This window comes from Amyelois transitella, chromosome 10 (genome assembly GCF_032362555.1).
Source record: "Amyelois transitella isolate CPQ chromosome 10, ilAmyTran1.1, whole genome shotgun sequence".
NCBI classification, from domain to species: Eukaryota; Metazoa; Arthropoda; class Insecta; order Lepidoptera; family Pyralidae; genus Amyelois; species Amyelois transitella.
In genome coordinates this window covers 4,441,026-4,463,113 of record NC_083513.1, presented here as the reverse complement: position 1 = coordinate 4,463,113, position 22,088 = coordinate 4,441,026, and the positions used below count along the sequence as shown (strand labels likewise).

General features: G+C 33.9%; 1 protein-coding gene across 1 annotated transcript in view; it reads left to right on the top strand.

The window, feature by feature from the left end:
- Positions 1 to 541: 541 nt before the first annotated feature.
- LOC106137617 (homeotic protein ultrabithorax) overlaps positions 542 to 22,088 on the top strand; it is a 127,385-nt gene continuing 105,838 nt past the window's right edge. Inside the window, exon 1 of the mRNA XM_060946195.1 lies at positions 542 to 1,421. Within this exon, the coding sequence (XP_060802178.1) occupies positions 962 to 1,421 (460 nt within the window). The 5' untranslated portion in view covers positions 542 to 961. The remainder of the gene's footprint in view (positions 1,422 to 22,088) is intronic.

Here is a 22,088-nt window from a genome sequence, read left to right as displayed (position 1 = left end):
ATAATCATCTTTACGACTTCTCACTCTATTCAGCACCTTGTTACGATATTGCGCGCTCATTGTGGCCCGCTCAAAGTGGTTGTAAAATCTTTTCTTTACTCGGCCGTTTCACTAATTGTACGTTTATGAGTTTATGACTTTGCGGCTTAACTTTTCAGTAGTCTTTATTTGACTTTTGTTAGTGGTTTTACGCATAATTGTATGAATAGCCAGAGACTCCATAAAAGTTACGACTCTAGAATTGAAGTCTTTGAGTGTTTTGATTTAGTACGAGCTTTCAGCAATTTTAAGATTATTTAGTCAGCATCATTTTCATAATATGTCTCAACAAGGTGCTTAGAACAAGAGAGAGCTTGCTTTTTAGTTACTGTAAGCTCAAACCACGTGCTTTCAGGAGGATGTCTGTGATAAGAAAGGGAAAAGAGAGCGTAACTGATAATATTTATAGTCATTAGCGAAAAGGGGACGGAACAATCGGTCGCGTTGCGATCGCAGGCAGCGCGCGGGGCGGCGCGCGTGTCAGTAGACTGCGTGAGTCGAGCCGCGCCGGCCGCACTAGTCCGCATCGTGCACTCCCGCCATTGCCGACCGCAAACTTCGCTCGCGACAGCGTGTCACAGATCGCCACCTGAAAAAATAAATAAAAAATACGTGATGAACTCTTCACTGTGAGACGAGCCGGCGCCGTAGACGGAACCGCTTAAAAACTCGTAAAACCCCGGCACGCGCTCCCGAGTCGTAAAATAATCGTAAAAAGTAAACACACGTCAACTGGCCTTTATCGCCAACGAAGCCCATTATGACGCTCGAGTGACGTTTAAGAGGCAATAAAATTAATAAAATTAAATTTGATTGTCTGGTATTTGAGTGACATTGGCGGAGGTCGCGTTATCACGGCGCGTGGGGTCGCGATGACATAAGTGTTGTCTAACTGAGTGACGTCTGAGTGTGACTGATCAGAATGAACTCTTACTTCGAGCAGGGTGGCTTCTACGGGGCCCATGGGGTGCACCAGGGCGGCGGCGGCGGCGACCAGTACCGAGGGTTTCCTTTGGGGCTGACGTACGCTCAACCTCACGCGTTACATCAACCTCGCCCTCAAGATTCCCCATACGACGCATCAGTGGCGGCAGCTTGTAAATTATATGCCGGAGAGCAACAGTACGCTAAGGCGGATTGTTCGAAAGCTGGTGGTGAACAGCAGAATGGATATGGAGGGAAAGAGTGGGGCTCTGGGCTGGGAGCTTTAGTGAGACCAGCAGCTTGCACCCCTGAAGCTAGATATAGCGAGTCGTCGAGTCCAGGACGAGCCTTGCCCTGGGGAAACCAGTGCGCGTTGCCGGGAGCAGCAGCAGCGGCAGCACAGCCGGTCCAGCATCAACCCACCAACCACACCTTCTACCCTTGGATGGCCATAGCAGGTCAGTTAAAAAATCTATAGCACTTTATTTATTTTTTAAATAAATAATCCGCCATCACACTAGAAGGGTTAACCATCTTATGAAACTTTTTAAAAACATCTTATATTGTTAAATTTTTATTTAAACATTGTTCTCATTCTGATTCTCTTTAGATAAATATTAATGCGTACAAAAATATTTTTCCATTATAAATAAAAAACCACTAATTTATCATATAAAATATCGTCATAGCTCAACATCAGCTCGCTAAAGAAAAGGTCACTAAAATGTCGCTAATTAAGCTCATTCAAGGGAATTAACTAAATAAAAAAATATTGAACCTCTGATCATATAAGATACCAATAAGAATGCACATAACAGGTAGCGCCCGACGAATCGACTCAAGTGTCAATAAAACGCACATAAAACGAACGACCCTTGTTAACACTTTATTAAGTGCCGACAGATTTGAGTGTCATTCGCAATTTACGATAGTCATCAAATCTTAAGAAATATTTACGGAATGAGCTATATGCATATAAAATTATAAAATTGAGCTGATTTACATACGAAAAGGTTTTATATTATTATTTAGAGTGTGAATAATTATGACGATCAAGCAATTACTTTAACGCTTATTTTAGACTAGGTTTTTCAACCACACCGATAAATTGATTTTATTTTGTGTGTTATAAAGAAAATTAAGTGAACTTCTTTGATTGTTTATATTTAATATGAAGCTAAAAATAAATTACTTTTATAGAAAATCTGAACGAAATTTGTTAAGTAAAAAGATCTATGGCCATAATTTATTTTTCCGGGATTCTGGTGCCTTACAGGTTAAGGCTTTTATGTAGTAAATTTATAAATAGATAAAGTATTAAATCAACGGTAATCACCTACTTTTGAATCACCAGGTAGATAAATCGAACTAAGAAATTGAGAAAAGATGACGAAATTTAGTAAAAAAATTAATTACTTGGATATTTATTTTAATTACAATAAAATATTTACAAACGCAAATAAATAAATATTTTATACTTCATAAATTTTATTGAATTTTGATTAACGGAAAATACATACCTACATCCCTACCTACTGAATTAAAAAGTAAAACGCAAAAAGTGCCATTTTTTTAATTAATTTCTTATTACATATAGTAAAGCCCGCTTTTCAAAGTAAAAAAAAAAAACTCTTATTCTTTAGTAACATTTTAGCGGCCAGCGATGTGACGGGAAGGAGCGCCCGCGCCGCCCGCCCGGGTCAATGCCCCGGTCTAGTTTGGGCGCATTATTATTAACTTTTGAGTGCCACTGACCACGGACAAATAGCCTCTCGAACGTTTGACGATCTCGAGATGAAATGAAACTGATTGAAGTTAAATGGAGACCGCCCAAAAATAAACGTGTCCGATTGCTATCGGTTTTTTTATAAGAAACTAGTGGTTGCGTAGATTTTAGTAAGTAGGTACCTACCTGCTATATAACAAGTTAGTCTAGTCAGTCACCAAACCGGTTCTACTTTTACAGATATGTAAACGACAATATTAAATTAATTTAAAATGATGTTTATATTATCTTATTGGCTTAAGTTCTTATTCTGATTCAGTTAAATTCCTATACGACTTAGATTCCTATCCCATTGTACTAATTAGGTGTGTCACATAAAGGAAGCGCGTCGGATAAGTTTCTAATTGATCGAAACCAACAGGACTGTTCCGATAAGAATCCGATAAACGGATCCGTGTCTAATAGAATTCACGTACATACCTAATAAGTAATTAAGGCGATGCGTGTGGTCGATCATAACTCATGCGAGTTGATAAAATTAAGTAACACAGAGTCACAGAGTAAAAAAATAAAAGGAAAATAAGTAGTCGAACTGTCGGTCGTATTTCATTTGGGTTCACGCAACACGGCCCGCGAAACAATACAAGGACGCTGGCCGGCCGTGGGCTGACTCCACACCATGAGGTTCACTTTCAAATTATTAGCTGTTTTGGAAATTGCCCGGTGTGAATGAGTCATCGCTAAACAGTATGGTAACATAGTTTAAGGTGGCACTGAGATGTTCTAATTCTTACTTAAGTAAGTAAGCACTCTAAACTATTGTGACAGATTACTTCAGATAACAATATTTTATATACATACTTACCTAAAAATTAAAATCCAATTTTTTAAAACTAAAATTATAAGTTAGTACATATAATTCCGGGTCAGTTAGGTAGGCTGATTTTATTGTTTAGGTCTCTAGTAAAATCATTATGTAGTGTGACGGGAGAAAATATATAACTACCTATATATTAAAACTTACACCACCATAATTTGAACAAAGTCCAACAAGACGAGGCAAGTGTGATGAGCTCGAGAAGGTTTAAATTACAATCGGAACGGAACATCGCCTAAGCCCCTGTTCACATCGATCAGTAAGATGGCATAATAAGAATAAAATAAAGCTCTGTCTGTGATTATTGCCCGTTTTTAAATAAGTAACTAGTAACTTTTATATAATTTATGGTTTATCTCTATTAATCATTACATTAATTTATTTTTATTTGATTTGCGATTCCAATAAAAAGTCATACAGCCGAACGTGGCCTTTCAGTCTTTTCAGTGGTCTGTCTACCCCGTAAGGGATAAAGATGTTATTATATGTATGAACCGGTTTTAACAAATAACATATTTTTAAGCACAATACGAGTATCTCAAAATTTCTAAGTTTAAATAAAAGTTAAAAAAACACGGGTATTTTTATTACTGTATTAAAAAAATTTAGCTATCATTTATAAAAAACTGTTCCTGCTTTGAGTAAATAAGTACATATTGAACTGAACATTAATATTTTTATTAAAATAAAATATATTAGTAACAAGGCTTAATAAACTAAAGACCTAGTTTATAAAAAGACCCGGCCCTTCTACAAATTATTTCTCGATAAGCCTGAATATTACAATAATGAGAAGCCAATCACTCGAGAGTACACGATCAGTTAATACTTATCTTGTTAAATAGGAAACATGTAACAGTTAATAGCTATTTTCTAATTTCACAGCTTTTTCTCAGGAACTGCTTCCCTACTTCTCATAAGCTATATTCATTTAATATTATTTTAATTCAGGACTGCATGTGATACAGATTATTTCTCTACTAAAGTATGTCTATCTTAATGGCGCAAAAACGACCATCTGAATAACTATTTTACCTTTGTTTCATATTGCTAATTTATTTACGATATAAATCAATATTTCATGTACCTGTACTTTCTTTATTATTTTAAGAATATTTTAATAAGTATAAAAGTGACTTAAAAAAATGCCAACTGTACATATATATTACTTTACTGCACTCGTTACTTCGCTAACGTTCTAACCTCATCCGAGCTGACCCTATAATTTCTAAACCAGTCCCAAAATTGCGACTTCATCGCTGCGGGCCCGGGCATTTAAATGCACCTTTATTAGAGGGAAATGAGATATTGTAATCGTTGCTCACTGCACGTTTTTATTTTCACTTACATCGCCACAATTATATTACTCTTATTACCTTGTTATTTGTTTCTTATTACCTTATAAGTAGTACTAAATGTTACCAAATTTCGACAAAAAAAAAACAGTTCAGTTTTAGTTATATTTTCATTCCATTTAGAGTTGTCCGCAATTATTTATTAAAACAAAATTTCATTTAATAATTTGTCAAGTAAAATTAATTCATATTGAATCACACAATTACATCAAACAAGTAGGAAAAGAAATTTTCTGTGGAAAGTAATTTTGTGGATTAGAATGGGATATTTCGACTCTACCTTGTATGTATGATGTTTACTTTAAAATTATCTTTAATAAAATAAAACATTGTCAAAATAATTTATTTATTATGAGCAACGAAAATAATTTACATAACATTTAACAAAATAATTTAGTAATGTTTTAACTCTACCATCACTTCGATTTTTTATTTTATATTAGCAGATGCAAAATCGTAGTCCTATTAAATTTTCTATTTAATTTAGCTGACTCTTGTATAAAACTTTGGAACCTGGTTTGTGCAGCCGTTCCGTATTTCGTAGAGACTCTACACTCTCAATGTTACCCTGCGCATTGAAAGTAGCTCTACTATGGAACCAAATTACACTACAAAAATGAATTCATGTTATCGTGATATTAACAGATCATTTTTATGTAGGTGATTTAAAACTGAGTCAAAAATAATGCTCTTCAAAATTGATAAAAAAATATTTTATTAGCTTATTATTTATTATAGAATATAACAAAGTTGCTCTTGAGCCCCAAACTGTTTTAATTTGTGAACTTGTTCTATTTTAAAGTAAGAGGTATTCTTAAAATTTAAACACAGTCGTTTGAAATCATTACTTACTTATCTACCTGTATTTTTTTTTTTACAAATTAATAATATAATGATTCTCAGAAGTAACGGGATTTGAATTGCTCAATAGAGAATCTTTCGTAATGGTACCCCAGTTGGGTCGGTCGTCCACCGCATACAATAAAAACAAACAGCAATACACACAAAAATAACAACATAATAGCCCGACAACAGTCGCAAGCCATAAACTAATAATGGGGGAGATATGTTTTATGGTTTTCAAGTTCTGAATACGTTAAACGTGCTTTTTAAATTTTTAGTACAACGCAAACCTCATGAGAGACCGCACGTTTGTTGCGTTTAAAAAAGGAGTTAAAAGTTGATATTGAAAATAAAGAATCGAAAGTGTTCTAATTTCAAATTGTTGGGATTGACGGAAAGGAGGTGCGCACGCGTTTGCCCGCCTGTCGGCCGCTCGCCGGCGGCCATCTTGGATAAGAATCGATCATAGGTGTGCAGCTGTGAAGTGATAAATAAGAGGATGGATACGTTGTATGTGTGCACTTTCTTTTTGTGAAACATGTCGACTGTGTTTAATTCGTTTGTTTTATGTATCTTCAATTTTAATTTAGAAGTAGTAAAATAAGCTTCCTGTTTGTGTCATAAATTTGTAGGCAACTGTTTCATGTTTAAGCCGTTACTTTTAGAAAAAATTGTTATCTAATTGTCATTTTATTTAATTGCTTAAATTTCATTTGGTAAGTTTTATACGTTACATAGTTGGGTAGGTATATATAAAAGGTGTTAACATAGATGTGAAATGGAAAGGTGTTGAACAAATAACAATTACTATTTTTTACATATTTTATATGAATCACATACTTATACGTAATAAAACAATAGTTTTCATTGCAGCCTGTCATGTAGACGTGGCTTTACAAAGGTCATTACATCCACGACCCGGTATTATGCGTTGCATCGGAAATCATTGGGAACCGCCACGTCCTATAGTTTTCTATCACCACGCTCTACCATCTATTTCACTCTTGTTTTCTATGCAGTGCCATAAAATAATGAAAGTATCTTTATAATCAAATATACCTACTACAGCTTAAGGTTAAATATTTTGAATGCAATTGCAAGAGCTCTAAATAAATAATTAAAATCTTGTTTTATAATTTTTAAATAACTATCTACTAACTAACAATGTTTGATGAGAAAATTTTGTCTGAAAAGAGTAAGAGTACCTATGAAACTTTTAAGATGTAACCAAAATTGATGTGTTAAATTTCTAAAATAATACATCTAGAAATAAAACCCTCTTATTAAGTATCTTTAATTAAGTTTAAATCTCATATATTAATAAAGCGCAATCACAAAGTAAGTACGTCGTTTACCTCATTTCAGTTCATTATTTTGTTCATTTTTGCTAACGTGAAGGCTGGTTTAACGCGAACTCTATAATTTATCGCCATGGGTACATACATAGCCCTTGTGTTAAAAATGTATTATTACAAAGGCTGAGACGGTTCGTTCGGCCCTGGATGGGAATGTTACTTATGCTAGTTTATCACTAAAAGCTATAGGTAGTGTATGATGAAGCGTTTTGCCATATCGGTGACATATTTGCTAAATTGCAACTAAAAGATTTTTGTGAACAAAAAATATTGTTCTAGTTCTGCATCACTTATTGAAATATCAGCTATTTTTATAAAATGAATTATTTTAAATTGGTTTTATATAAGTACAGTAGGATTTTGCACGAGTATTTAGCTGAACTGATAGGAAACGGTTTTCAAATGGAATTTCATTTTAGATCTCACTAGAGAATGGAATTCACGTTTCGTTACGATCTTGCCTCAATGCTCTAAAGGTCCTATTTTATAAAAACTTAAATTAATAAATTTTTAAAAAGTCAGGTCAGGTCTTTAAAAAGTAAATATTCCAATGGTAAGTATGTCGGTATAGTGTCAATAGAGTAGTTTTTGACATTTTGCGTTTTGACAATTAGTAAAAAGAGTGAAACAAAACATAACGCGTCGCTACCAGTGCAGCACGGGTTTATCTCAAGTCTGAGTCTGAAGTCTGTGTGGTAATTAATTGTTGCACGATACCCCACACTGGAGGTGCCCAGACCGGGTTTGAATACTCAAGTAGGTAGTAAAATATATCGATGAAACATTGCAGATAGGTCATAACCGTACAAATGAACTATTTTGGATATGAATGTGACATTGTAATGTGTGACATATTAAGTTAAAATTAAAAAAAAGGATCATAATTTTATTTTTTACCTACGTCTATTTTTTATCTATCTATTAATTAAGACCTAAAGCAATTTTTTTCAAAAAAAAATCTCGTAGCCTTTTAGACATGAGTTCAGGGCATGGCTTCTACATTGGCGTGGCATACAAACAAATATTTAATTAACAAACATTTTTGCACCTAACAAAGCCCATAAAGTTATTTTAATATTTAAAAATATATTCAAATAACTTTATTAAATTTTAGTTGAAATACGTATTACCTCTATTTTTATGATTTTCTTGACATAAATAGATTATGCATTCGCCTACATCTAACCACATTTTAACCATATTTAATTCTACATAAACAGTGCACGGTAACACACACTTCATATAAATAACTCCACTACACTAATGTTACATTCGGAATAAAAATCGGCATTGACGTGTGGAAATTTCATTTTTATTACTTCGAAGAAAAGGTCTGTTTTTCACGAGCTACACTTTTCATCCGAGCATATTCAGTGACGACACAGATGGACCTTCTGATGTGGACATAAAGGTCGTTCTTGCGCAACAATTTACTTGAGATATTTTGGATTTGTAATGTGACGTAGACTACTTCGTGCCGAAACTAGCGTTTTACAGAACAATGTATCTTCTTTTTAAACTAAGTCGGTTAATAGTGTTGGTTCCTTTATGATGCCTCGAATAAAACACCGTTTTGTGTCGGTTCGCTATTGTTAACATCGTTTCACACAAATCACTTTAGATTGACACTGATTGCTAATTAGACAAGATTAACACGTTTGAGTCATAATTTTATGCTATAAAAGTAATGTTGAACTGCGTGAGCTGATAATACAAATGTAGATCCAAAACGACAGGAATTGTTCTCTCTCAAGTCTCAAATCCGTTATTCGAGATGTGAAATTTGTTACAGCAAAAATTGCGGCTATAAAATTGTCATATAAAAATTTTAAATTCGCTTATCAAATTTTTTAGATACATTTACCTGAGTTTTATAGTACCCTCGCTACTTTATAATTATCCTTGGTCAATCAACACTGATGTTTAAATCCGTAACAAATCAGACAGATCCGTCATGGCACTCTGCAATTGGCCCCGGCTCTCGTTCTAATGACCAATAAAGTTTATCACACCATTTCAGTAGGAATCTTAATAATTATACGTTAATAAAATTTTATAGAAGCAACTATTGTTATTTTTTAATCGCACAGTTAGGTGAAAGTCCCAGTTACCCATTAATTTTAACAGCAAATAACGATGATTGCTTGTCACGATGTACAACTATTTGAGAAACATTTAAAAAGTAATAACATCGGAACTCTCCGCGGGAATCAAACAGAAAGGCTGCGCCGGCGCCGATTCTAGTGATGTATGGGCCCCGCCACAAATTTAACTAATAAACCCTTCATGTTGAGGGTACACACTGCGAAGTATACCTGTCTCGGTCTACACAATATGACTGCCCCCCTTGATGAACGTGCCGTATAAATTTGGCTAAATTAAAATTAATCATGTACATTATACCTATAATGCTTTATGTTCTCTTAATTGTTGTGCTGAAATCAAATTTGAATCGCTAAAGAATTTTTAAATAGGATTTCCGTTTACAAGAATGCTTTAATTAATTTTTCCCCACACATACATATTAAAATATTACGCTTCTAGAATTAATTAAAACATATCCTTGAGAAAATCATAATTTCATTAAAATATCTATGAAGTAGTATGAAAGAGACGAATATACTTGTCATATTTCTACCACGTTCTAATGCATATCGGAGCGGCTACCAAAGCCTGATATAACATCGGATGACTAACTTCGGTTAAATGTTACATGCGGGTAAAAAAACGATGTATCTATTATAGAGGCCTTTTTTTCATCGCGGACTGTCCAGAAATGGGATTATAAATTATAATTTATTAACCTCCAGGACGAAATTAAGATATCCAACGTAAGAATCTATGGCGGCGTCCTTTTGACCATAATTTAGTTGTGTTTGGATTTCCCTGTGTAGTGGACGCTCTGCGAAGTAAGAATACATCAGTGTGATTTCCAACACCCATCGATAAAACTTCAGTGACCAATATGCATACGGGATCGGCGCTTACGCATCGCGATCGTGACCTACCACAGTTCAATTTGCTGTCGGTGTTGTATCAAAGCGTTGTGGACATGCGATGCGATGCGATACACGTATCGCCAATTTACGCATCGAAATCGTCCGGGCTTGGCAGCCGGCACCGTCACGGTGTGCCGAAGATGGAAGACGCCGGGTATTTTTGGCATATCATCAGACCAAGTGTGATTCAGATTCATCGATTATGACCAATGCTCCGTCGTTCAGGATCACTCCTAGCCTTTTAATTTTCACACGAGATGCGCTTTGTTGTCAAATCACGAATGTTGGAATCAGCGTCGCCTGCGCAGAATTCTGATGAGAATTTCCTCCTGTACTGCACTCGCAATACATAAACATTATGTTGGCCGCTGTCATGTTTACAACGGAAAGTACAATCGCGTTCTGTGTCTTAAACGCTTTTTATAATGTGTTTTAAATTACTTATGAAAATATAAATCGCATTACTGGAATCGTGATTTTAAAAGAAGTCTACGTGATATGGAAAATAATTCCGTTATTTATAGTTGTAGAGTTATTATTGGTGCTACAAAATGTTTCAGTAACCTTAAAGGTTGTGGATTATGAATGCGAGCGCACGTAGCCGCCGCGACGGGAAATATGTCTCCACAAACAAAGTAAAACCAAACAGGGTCTTTAGCGCTTTGAATAAGTAGGTAACAAAAACCTGTACGAGCATAATGTGCAAGTTGCGTTTGGTGGATTTTCATTTTAATAGTGCTGCAAATTAACTTTCAATTACCTGGAGTAATTACTGTATAATATAAACGCGGCGCTTATTTTTTGCGACGCTGTTAATGCAGCGGTTTATGTAAATTGGTAAGTTATCGATAAGTTTAGAAGATACGCGGATTTTAGTGTTATCATGGTTGAAGGTTGGGAAACTCTGCCCGTGACACGTGAGCGTCCCTAATTGGCTGTTTTACAGCATACCACCAATTTAAAGCTGACAGCAATGTCCTAGCTATTTCACGTACTTAGATACATAGTTCAGCTCACTTAACCACATTTTTAGTTATTTCTCTAACCATTGCATACATTACTGCAGTTGTCTGATGATTACATAAAATTACCTTTTCTGTAAATTTGCACACACAACATTAATTGCACCCAAATAATTATGTTTGTTTTTTATATAATTAGGACGAATTAGTTAATAATCAAATTAATCGTGCGAAATAGATGAGCTGGTTAATATTTCAGAGAACTTTTACCTACTTACTTTTTATATATTTTTCCTTTCAATTGTTAACATCAATAGATGCACGTAATAAATTGAAGTTTAAAAATATAAGCTTAATTAAGTAAGAAATGGATACCGTGCAAACGTATACGTTTCCACCGAGCTAAGCCCAGGGTAGGTCAGGCCAGTGACCCCGCCCTTCCGGCTGGCCCCCTGACCTCGGAGCTAGGACTTACTGAAACTCGCTTTATAGTAGTTCTCGGATTTAGAATTTTAGAACTTTTTGTTTTTTGAATTACCAATTACATTTTCCACACATTAGGTACCTACTTATGGAGTTAAAATAATACATTTTTGATTGAATTGGGTAAAACGTGAAAATTACAGGGATTAGGATTAAGACTTAAAACATTTAAATTACATAATATTCTTTTAAAATAAATAGGTATGTTCTATTTTGTATGTTTGTATTTATTTAAATTAAATACGTTCTATTTTGAAAAATAAAGAGTTTACAAACAAACAAATAGTAAGCCCGAACTGCATCAAATAAAATATTCTGTTTATTTTTAATAGTCAAGAAAATACCGGGAATAGCCTGTCAACCTAATTGTCAATAAAATCTGTTTTACGGCAATCTTTATACTGAAGTAGCTTTGAAATAAAGATAATATTCGCACCTGCCCTTAAACAGTCTTCACATTGAGCGCCGAGCACACTAAAACGAACTCTTTACGATTTAGCTGCGACGCACATTAGAAACATATGTTAGAAATATTTAAAAAAATTATAAATATGGAAATTTTCATATGTTTAAATAAATAAAATGGGGACAAGCCCACAAGCTAAATCAAGTTTTATGACGTAACATTAATAAATTACTCGCCACGCGTAGAAAGTTTTAATTAACTACACATTCTAATAATGTGTATGTAGGTATAGAATACCTAAGTATCTATATACTTAGGTATTCTATTATACGAATTTTAAATGTACCTAACATTTAAAAATTATTGGTTCAGAAAAGCAAATTTCTTAGTGTTTTTTAATGTTTTATCAATCTTAGTTTTTCTTAAGCTAAATGTTACGGTAAGGTATTTTGTTAATTGCTTTCTTTTAAATAAAACACATAAAGTTACGTAGACACTATCATGATAAATATTAATTTCGCATGCTGTGCAAAATTTCTAAATTAAACATTTATATCCAGTTTACAGCCGATATTGTGTTCGCACTTGCAAAAAGAGAAAAATAAGTTTTTTTTTTATTTGTCGCACATGATTTCCTTGCAAAATTTCAATACCATCCGCAGTGTACGACGCGCCTTATCCTCGCGCTCCCCCTGTCCCTTTTTATTGCGGTTCTGTTTACAACATTATTTTACAGGATCAGCTGTGTGTCGTCACCACAGCTGTTAAAATCGAATTTTCGACTATTTCCCAGTTTACATTCAGGTTTATTGCTAATTAAAGTGCAAATGTGATGGAAATAAAATTATTGCTTAGAACTAGAATGTTTGTAAATTGCAACAAAGTTTAGCGGTAGCTTGAGACGTAGAGATTTTATCTGGTGTCTTGTCAAACAGTGACACTTCGCAAAACACTGTATGGTTGGCGTTGTATGAATTTATGTCGTCATTACCATTGCGTTAGTAAGCAAGTTATTTTGTTGTTCTGTAACGAACTAAGCAAGTCTACCAATCGGCCATTACCAATAAATAAGTCTATAGGTATACCTGAGCCAGCGTCATCCTTCTTTCGGGCGCCTAGTAATATTCTTTTGAATTTCTATTCCATCACTGCTTAGTGAGATGAAGCTAACGTTTATCTGGTTGGTTTCATCCAGCTAAACGTTAACTTCATGTCTTGAGTCTATCGGCTCAGTTTTCCACAATAAGGGATAAGGACGTACCTACTGAGACTGTGCTATTACTTATTTAAGGCACTAAACCGTTCTTCGTTCCGTATTTTTTTAAAGCTAATTTTCATTCATTATAATTAAAACTCAATACAAAAATTGATCCTTTTAAAAATATTTTTATGATCCACGAACCATAATCCAGTTCCATCGTTACAGTTTTAAGTGAACGTTAGTTTTTACCGTTGCTTTACTTATAATTCCCTCAAAAAAGTCATAAAAGTCAGGTAAAAACCATTATTTGGTTTCCCGTTGAAAGGTTTACTGTTTCATGGATAAAGAGACGTTGCGTCATTTTTTGGTAACGGTGATATACGGTCATAAACATTTGTTCGTTCAAACAATTCTTTAAAAAAACAATAGAACGTGTGGTGTTAACATAAAATGCTTTTAATTTAAGTTCAATGCATTGCACACTTACGGTTTAAAATTTAAAGAAAGAACTCACGCCTCGTATGCATAAATATTAATTAACTTGCGTTTTGTTACCAAATGGTTTGCTAATTAAACATTTTAATTAGAATACGACAAATTATGACCGAAATTGGAAGTAATAAAATACAAATTAACATGGTAATAAAGCATCGCTTTATACAGGGTGTAGATAAATCTTGCCGGCCACTGCGCTCTAGTCGTTTCCGTCGTTTCCTTAGTGACCCTTGTTTTGTGTTTGTTATACTTTCGAAGGAAAATTGCCCTAATTTTAACTAAAACAATGTCTAAATAATCATTACAAGACACATTGAGAAATTAATTTCTCTTTTAGATTTTATTAATATTTTCATGCCGTGTTATTTTTTTGCAATTATACCTACAAGGAAAATGACGAAATGACGAAATAACTGAAAGGTATACTTAGATATCAGTAAAACTTTTTAGTTATGTATTGATACCGGTACAAAATATTTTAAACTTCTTAACTTTTTCTATAAACGTGACATCTATGGCGATGGCTTATATGGTCAAGGTGTCAAGTTTATCTAGCACACATGCAATAAATTTACAAAGACATCCATTATGTATGAGAAATTTATGTAATGAAGAAGAATTTATATTTATCACATGGAAATTTAACGAACAATATGTGTAAAGAAAACTCACTTGGAGAGCGCATCAAATATGCGTACCTACCTATGTACCTATTTTTATTAATTTTAAAGTTTAAAGTTATACTAAATGCTATTATTACGCTTCGGTAGTATGTTAGTATAAGTGGATTATGTAATACGAATGAATTTAGGGTCATTGTAAAATAAAAAAATATGTATTTTAAATTTATTCTAATTTAAAAAAAAATTGTTCATATTTATATCCATTAAAAAATAAAACGACCACGCAACCGCAATGCGTTATTGAAATTGAAAATACGACAGTCACTTCACCTCGTAAATCCAGTCTCTCCATTGTTCCTCGGATGTCAAAGATCAGTAATTTGCCATTGTGGGGCCAAGGGCTTAGCCAGTGTAGCCAACCCCTCGGAGTTTAAACTGCAGACCTACATTTTTGTGCAAAATCAGTTTTTGAAATCCATATTTACAATTTGTTCATCAGCGTAGAATTTTCCTAAAACAAAAGAAATAATATCGTGAATTTCAAGGAACAGAAAAAAGCTAATTTCTTCAAGGAAGTCACTAATATGAACCCCAAAGTCTCGAAAAATTTTAGTACTACTTTCGAAAGAGACTAATTAAATTTTTTGGAGAGGTCTGAAGTTATACTCTTAATGGGGTTGGCAACACTGGGCTTAGCGTACGTACAGTACATCGATTTAAACATCTTGCGTGGCAGAGATTTGGTTGGCAAAAAAATGATTTATATGTCTGGGAGGCTAGAAAAATTCGCGGTTATGATTGTGGAATATAAGATTAAGAATATTTTAAAGGTAAAAAATATTTAATCGTGCCTGTTTTGTATTTCGTACTAATTTCGTTCACTTAAATTGGTAGTTAATACCTAAAAAGAATAATAATCAAAAATCGAGTATGATGAATAGATCAATTGAAATTTATGAATAAGAAATTAAAAGTATTAAGTCGTAATAGTCGCAGATATAATGAAGCAGGTTATAATAGCATTATTAAATTTAATCATTAATCTATGTTAGATCAAATTCCCTTTTGTTTTTAAAATACTTAACATAAAGTGTTCATATTTCCAGTCAGTTTTAGTGTAAACTAAAACTACGATTACATTGTCCCTGATTTGTGAGAAGGCACGGAGTTCGTCTCCGTTACCTTCCTTCACCCTAAGGGCTCTTGAGAAACTTCGTTCCGTATTTGAGCACGAATTGATTGCGATGTTGCTACATGAAGTCGAGACACCGTTTTATAAAATCACTAGGTGCCTATACGTACCAAACAATTTCGCTGCTGGGTTTATCAAATGTCTTAACCGTGAGGTGCTGGCGACTTATTTATGATTCTTAGGTTTTATTTATATCTTATAAAAAAATTATAAAGTTAAGTATGCTTAGATAATCCGACTAAATATTTAAACATGGAAATCAAATACATAATCATTCCCCAGAAGCGGTTCTATTCGGCCTAGGGCAATGTAACAAATGATATCACTACGAACAAATGCGACTACGAGTCATCAAAAACCAGACCGCGGCTGAATTATCGACCAAATACAAGTTCAAGGACCCAATAAAAATTACCCGACGCCCTGAACAGGCCACTAGGCGAACCACAGATAAAAAAATATCGTAACACACATTTAAAACACTGAATGTTTGTAAACAATTGACGCTAATATTTTTCTAGCATATGTTCAGCGTGAAATTTTCAACGTTGTTATCATGCTCTAATAGGTACGGTGACTCATCAAGACAATTTTATTAATCTGATATCATAAACATATTGTTTCGTCTAAAAAAAAATTGGCTTGGAACTAGAAGTATCAGAATTTATTTTAAAATATGTATTGATATGTTATCTATTGTCGCATAGATAAGGCATAACTTCAGTATTTTAATGTCATAACTACGAAAATTTAGCATAATTGCATAAATTACTTTTTTACGATTTTTAGCTTCCTCCTAATTGCTCCACTTTTCAATGTTTTTTTACTACACAATAACAAAAACAAAACGGGGTTACTATTAGCATACTTTGCTAATAGTGTTCAGGTCGTATCAAAATTGTTTAATCATTCTTTTTATTTCTTATTAAGCCAATAGTCATGGGCACAGAGCACATTACGTCATGAATACATACCTATTAAGTATTTGATAATGTAATGTGAAAAGTTCACATTACATATGAAATAATTTGTACGTAGCAACTAAATTAAACAAAAGAAAAGCAAAAATAAAATAATAGAATATAAGTTTCAGGCGACGAAGAAAAAAACGTTCGAATTTCGAACTAGTGTTGTTCCATTCCATCGTTTCTTAGTTCCTGCTCGTTCGCGCCCGTTATGAATTACTGCCGAGGGCACATTGTCTGCAACTCCTACCGCTCATTGTATCCGGGTATATTAGGCCACTAATACAGAGCTATTGTTTATTGATACTAACACTGAGTGATAACAAATGTTTATTTAGTACTTCACTATATTATCGATACTTTTTGCTTAGTAAAATAATAATTCGTGGAATGCAGATTTTTTTTTTGTAATTGTGAAACATTTTCTTCATCATAAGTAGTTATGTAAGATAGCACTCGTTCTTTCTAGTAAAGACTGTATCCGTATTTCATATTTGGATTTACAAATAGATGACAATATAAAATAGGTGAACATAAATAAATCTAAACTAAACCTGTCAATAAAAATAAACAAATCTACAATTAATCACAAAAAAATTAAGTCTAGACGAAATGTGGTCGTAAGTGTGAAATTCGTGAAAAATGAGACAGTTGTACATTTTCCCACAGGCCGACAAAGCTGTTTATTTGTATGAAATAGTATAAAAACTCGTGTTATAGGTTTATCGCACCTTTGTATCGCTAACATATTTTATAATAAAATGTTTGTGTGATGGATTTGATACTTTTGTATTTTAAAGAAGTAGAAGTATTTTAGTAAATGTAAAATACTATGAATGTTAATGTCACATATTAGGTATATTATAATATTATATAGAGAAAGTAGATATATTTTGTCTTACGGAATATGTAATATTAACCTATGTTGTATTCATACAAAAAGAAATCCAGCTAATAAAGCTAATAATGTATCCTACCTTGCCAATAACTAGTGTATTTAACCTCATAATAAAAATTTCTTCGTTTGTTTGTTTTATTGATCCCAACACCACACCACACTTATAGATAAGCAGTTTAAAGAAACAACATGTATCTAGTGGTGCAAATACTTTTAAGTAACATCGTTTTTTATTTTATTTTAAATAAAATCAAAACTATAAAGTGACTACAATTATTCACCGAAATGAGTCTGAAAAGAATGGTGAATTAATATGATCATTTGACCCGATTAATGATTCCAGATATACCAATTAGGCTATTACAGGATTTTATGTGCTCGGCTATAATACGCGCCTGTTATTTATGTCTTTATAACGCATTCGCGTGCGTGAGCGTAATATCCGAACGGTGTCTCGTACGTCATACGAATTAGGAAATACGGATATTTTCAATTAACTGTTTTGCACCTTAAAACATAATATTTTTTTATACTAACAGTGACGCAACTATACGGTATTATTTAATAAAGGGAATGTGACCAAGTAGTGAGACATTAAATGCATATATTGTTTTGTTTGTCATGATGGTGTGTACATATGATAAACCTAACAGGTCTTGGCATATAAAATGAAATAAACGCTAGTCATTATTATGAAAGTTGTATTCGAGTTATAAAATAAGAAAGGTAAAATAGCAAAAACATGTGCTCCAAAGGGTAAACGAAACGACCTCGTTTAGCTCAGACGAGTTATGACATCAATTACCCCTTTCAAAGTCATTGTTACAAAATATGTAGGTATAATTACTAAATGGTTTCTATTCCTAGTCATTTTGTTATGTAATAAGTACCTAATTTTCGTACTGTATTATCGATGTATTATATCGACATGGCGTGCATCGCGACAGTTATCCCACATGGGCGCACCCAACACTAATACTGAGCTTCTAACAGGCGCGTGATAAAGGGTTATACCTTATAAATTGTTATATTTTGCTACAAGTGCTCATATTTTGTGAAAAGTGGATTATGATAGAGTTAAATGGATTCTTATGATTCTGCACTCGCGTCCATTTTGTCGTGTATAATTTGACGTTTGTCACAGATGATGAATCAATTTTGTAAAAGGATCTTTTAAGTCTACTAAAACGTGAATAAAATTTTGTGTAACTACGGTGTAGATAATAAAGCATTTTTTAAAAATTTCATTTTTTTTAATAACAAATTACATAACTTAAAATAATAAAAATAAAAATAACGCAAAGCTTTCAACAAACATTTAATGATCACGAGAGAACATAACGTTCACCCTATTAACCGCATTACTTGAGCACAGTGTTTTCTACGGTAGTCTATGTAATTCAATAAACGCATTCAATTACACGTATGCAGTATTCATAGAGGCACATCCGATCGATAGGTAATTGTTCTGGCATTTCCCTACTAGGCTGTAATTGTGGTTTGTATAAGTACTGACAACAAACATTTTGTTGGGTTTTACTATGAATCTTAGTGGTACTAGTCACTAGGTATTCAATTAAATGTAGATAGGTGACTTTCTGGTTTACTTTGTTAAAATTCTTTTATCAGATAGTTTGATAGCTATTTATATAGATTTGAAGTTAGGCGTTTTTCGCTCTCATTCGTCATTGCCCGGTTTTATACTTCACTGCTATACTACATTGCTCTAGGTGCGTTTTTCGACATTTCCTTGTAACTTTGTTTAATCTTTGGCATTTTCGCCAAGTCTACCTAGTACCTATAATAAAGTACCTATAATAAAGGGCTATTTTCACTAACACTCGCAAAAAAGCGTTAGTAAGTACTATTAGCAATTTCTCTAATACATGACCCACAATAATACGCTTTGCCCGACCTTGGAGTCGCAATAAATCCTAACAGTGACACGCAAATACTAACTGCAGATGATTTATACCGTACGAATACGGAGCGCAATTTACTTCCATTGCATTGGTACTGCGGCACAGGGCGCTGCGTCACTCAATTCCGTAATAGATTCAGATTCGCCTTGTTCAAAGTAATGGAATTTGACGGTAGTTCACATCACACAAAATTGACGAAGATTACGATGATTGTGCCCGTTTTCTTGAATGATGATTGATTTTGTATCTAAGTAGGTACTAAAACGACCATTTTGCGATACGTTTTCGTATTCGGTAATCAGCTTTTTAAGAATGTTCCTGAATATTCAAGAGTTCAATAAATTTATGTTGCCCCTTTTACTACCTCCAGTGTATTTTTGTATTTCGCGTCTTTGTTTTGTAGTGATCTGTTCGTCCATTCTTAAGGGCCAAATTTTAAGAATCATATTTTTTTTTCAACCATCAGATATCGATTCTGTAATTGTACTGCGCATACGCAGATTACTTGAATATATTTCTTGTGTTGTTTGCACTGCAATGCTCGCCGGGCGGTCGCGCGCAGGCGCCGCGTTACATCGTGCCCATTGGCCCCCGAGCGACAGGGCTGCCTATCTAACTAATAAGACTGCAATTCCGTAGATGCGGTTTTTTTTTAATTTTTAGCGATTATAAGAAGTTCCTCTGCAAAGGTTGTGGAAGGCTGATGGAGGCACTGCGGATAAAACCTAACTTACCCACTCCAGGTTCGTGGAGGGCTTGTCCATTCAATAAGAGTATCTACATATTAGAAAATTTTGTACGCTGTTCACTACAACAACAATTTATAAACTAATTCTACTTATTTATCGCTGATAGACTTACTTATTAGTTAGAATTTGGATAAGAGCATTTGGCTATGGAAACAATTGTAAGTGCCTAATGAATGTTAGTATGTTAAACAAATTTAACTGACCGCTTTCTTTCATCAAGAAAATCTCACTAGTTATTTTTTCTCACAATACTATATACTATGTCTGGTATCGGAGTTATACCTTAAAAAATTCTCGCTATCATAATTTAATTAAAGATCGACAATTATAACCGCAAGTTCCCAGGTAAGTATTAGCATGTCTGGATAAATCTTGTCACCTTTTCTAATCATTGATCAACTTCACAGCGATTTAGCAGTCAATCAAGCGCAATGAAACAGGAAAATAGACGATTAGTATGATGTTGCGTGCACTTTATAGTCCCGTTACATTCACTTACTCTATGTTCATAATAGTTACGTTTAGAGGACAAAAACCGCCTACGCCGTTCGCAAGTATGTATGATGCAAAAACACCGACGATCTTCAATTCTAAACGCTTATGAAAACTAACCAATCATTATAATGGACAGGCATCACCTGCTTGACAGATAATTGGTAATGAATACCTGAAACACCGTAAAATTATTCTTTGCCGCAAGGTGAAAAGCAAGGCTCAATAGACGGGTACTTCACTACAGGAACCTATTATTTCGATGCTACATAGAGAGCTATACTGAGCACGATTTCAGTGGTAATGTCAAGAGATAGCACCCAGCCAGGAGACGGGTGACAGCACTGAAAATAGAGCATTCATCAATACTACTAGCGCAACGCGAGTAGTTTATTCGCATTAAATCATACCAGCCGTAAATCTCGCAAACCCGTTCTACAGCTTATCAAAACAATACGCAGACACACTTACACTATCGTCGTCAAAAATGTGTTCTTTGTAATTCTACACAAATGATATTTGACCTATTCCTCAAATCGCAAGGTCGTGTTTCCTCTGGTACTAAAAACCACTCACGCCCTTATGAAACAAGCGAAGATCATTTCAAAATTAAGCCTCAAGAGTATGATAAATTTTCATAAATCAGATGTTATTTATTGAAGTATAGACTTTAAGGTGTTGCCAATCGGTTTATTTTGGTATTAATGGATTTATTACCATATGATGTTTCTAAGATGTGGTGTATAATCGGAGCCTCATCTCTCTTATGATATTTTTGCAACATAGGATGCAGAAATAAAAAAAATGCGAGTAGTTATTATCGATGTTCCGAGATAATGTTTCACGGAATGCTCGGTGGAAATAAAACGGATTTTGGCCACAGGGCGCGATTAAAGAGACCGAAAAATGTGGTACAAATGTCGATATACATAGAAGTCCAATATGAACAAGGACTTTAACGATTTTTAATGCTACCAAAAAGTTAAATTCGTTTATTTTAAATATTGTTTGGTTAAAATATCTAAAAAATTATTGGACAAAAGCCCATGCAATTAATTTAAACAAAATCTAGACGGAGATAGACTAGAACTTCAAGAGTAACAGAGGAGATCTTCCTTATTCCTGGGCAATATTGTAGTTATAAAAATTCATAGCTGGTAACTGAACTTACCACTCAATGAATGCAGGATGAAAAAAAATCCTCACAGAAAATATGAGTAAATCTTTTTAAAATTGGGTTCAAGTAGACGATCAGTTTTATATAAAACCATGACAAGAAGGTGGCACATGAAACCGATCCAGACAAATCCAGACCAAAGACAGTTTGAAAAGAATTTTAATCCTAATGTGTTATTAAAAAAAATAAGTCCTGACCATTTACGAATTAAACTTCTACCATATTATTACATGTGTAATCGTAAATACATAACAAGCCGGTATGCATGTCCCATATCTGTAGCATTCGATCGTTATCGGTATAATTGTGCAAAATATTGCTGTCCGTCCGTCTGTCTGCATGTAGATCAGAGATAGCTGCCCTTTGTTGTAAAGTGATACCAAAAATGTGGTTACTCGTACAATC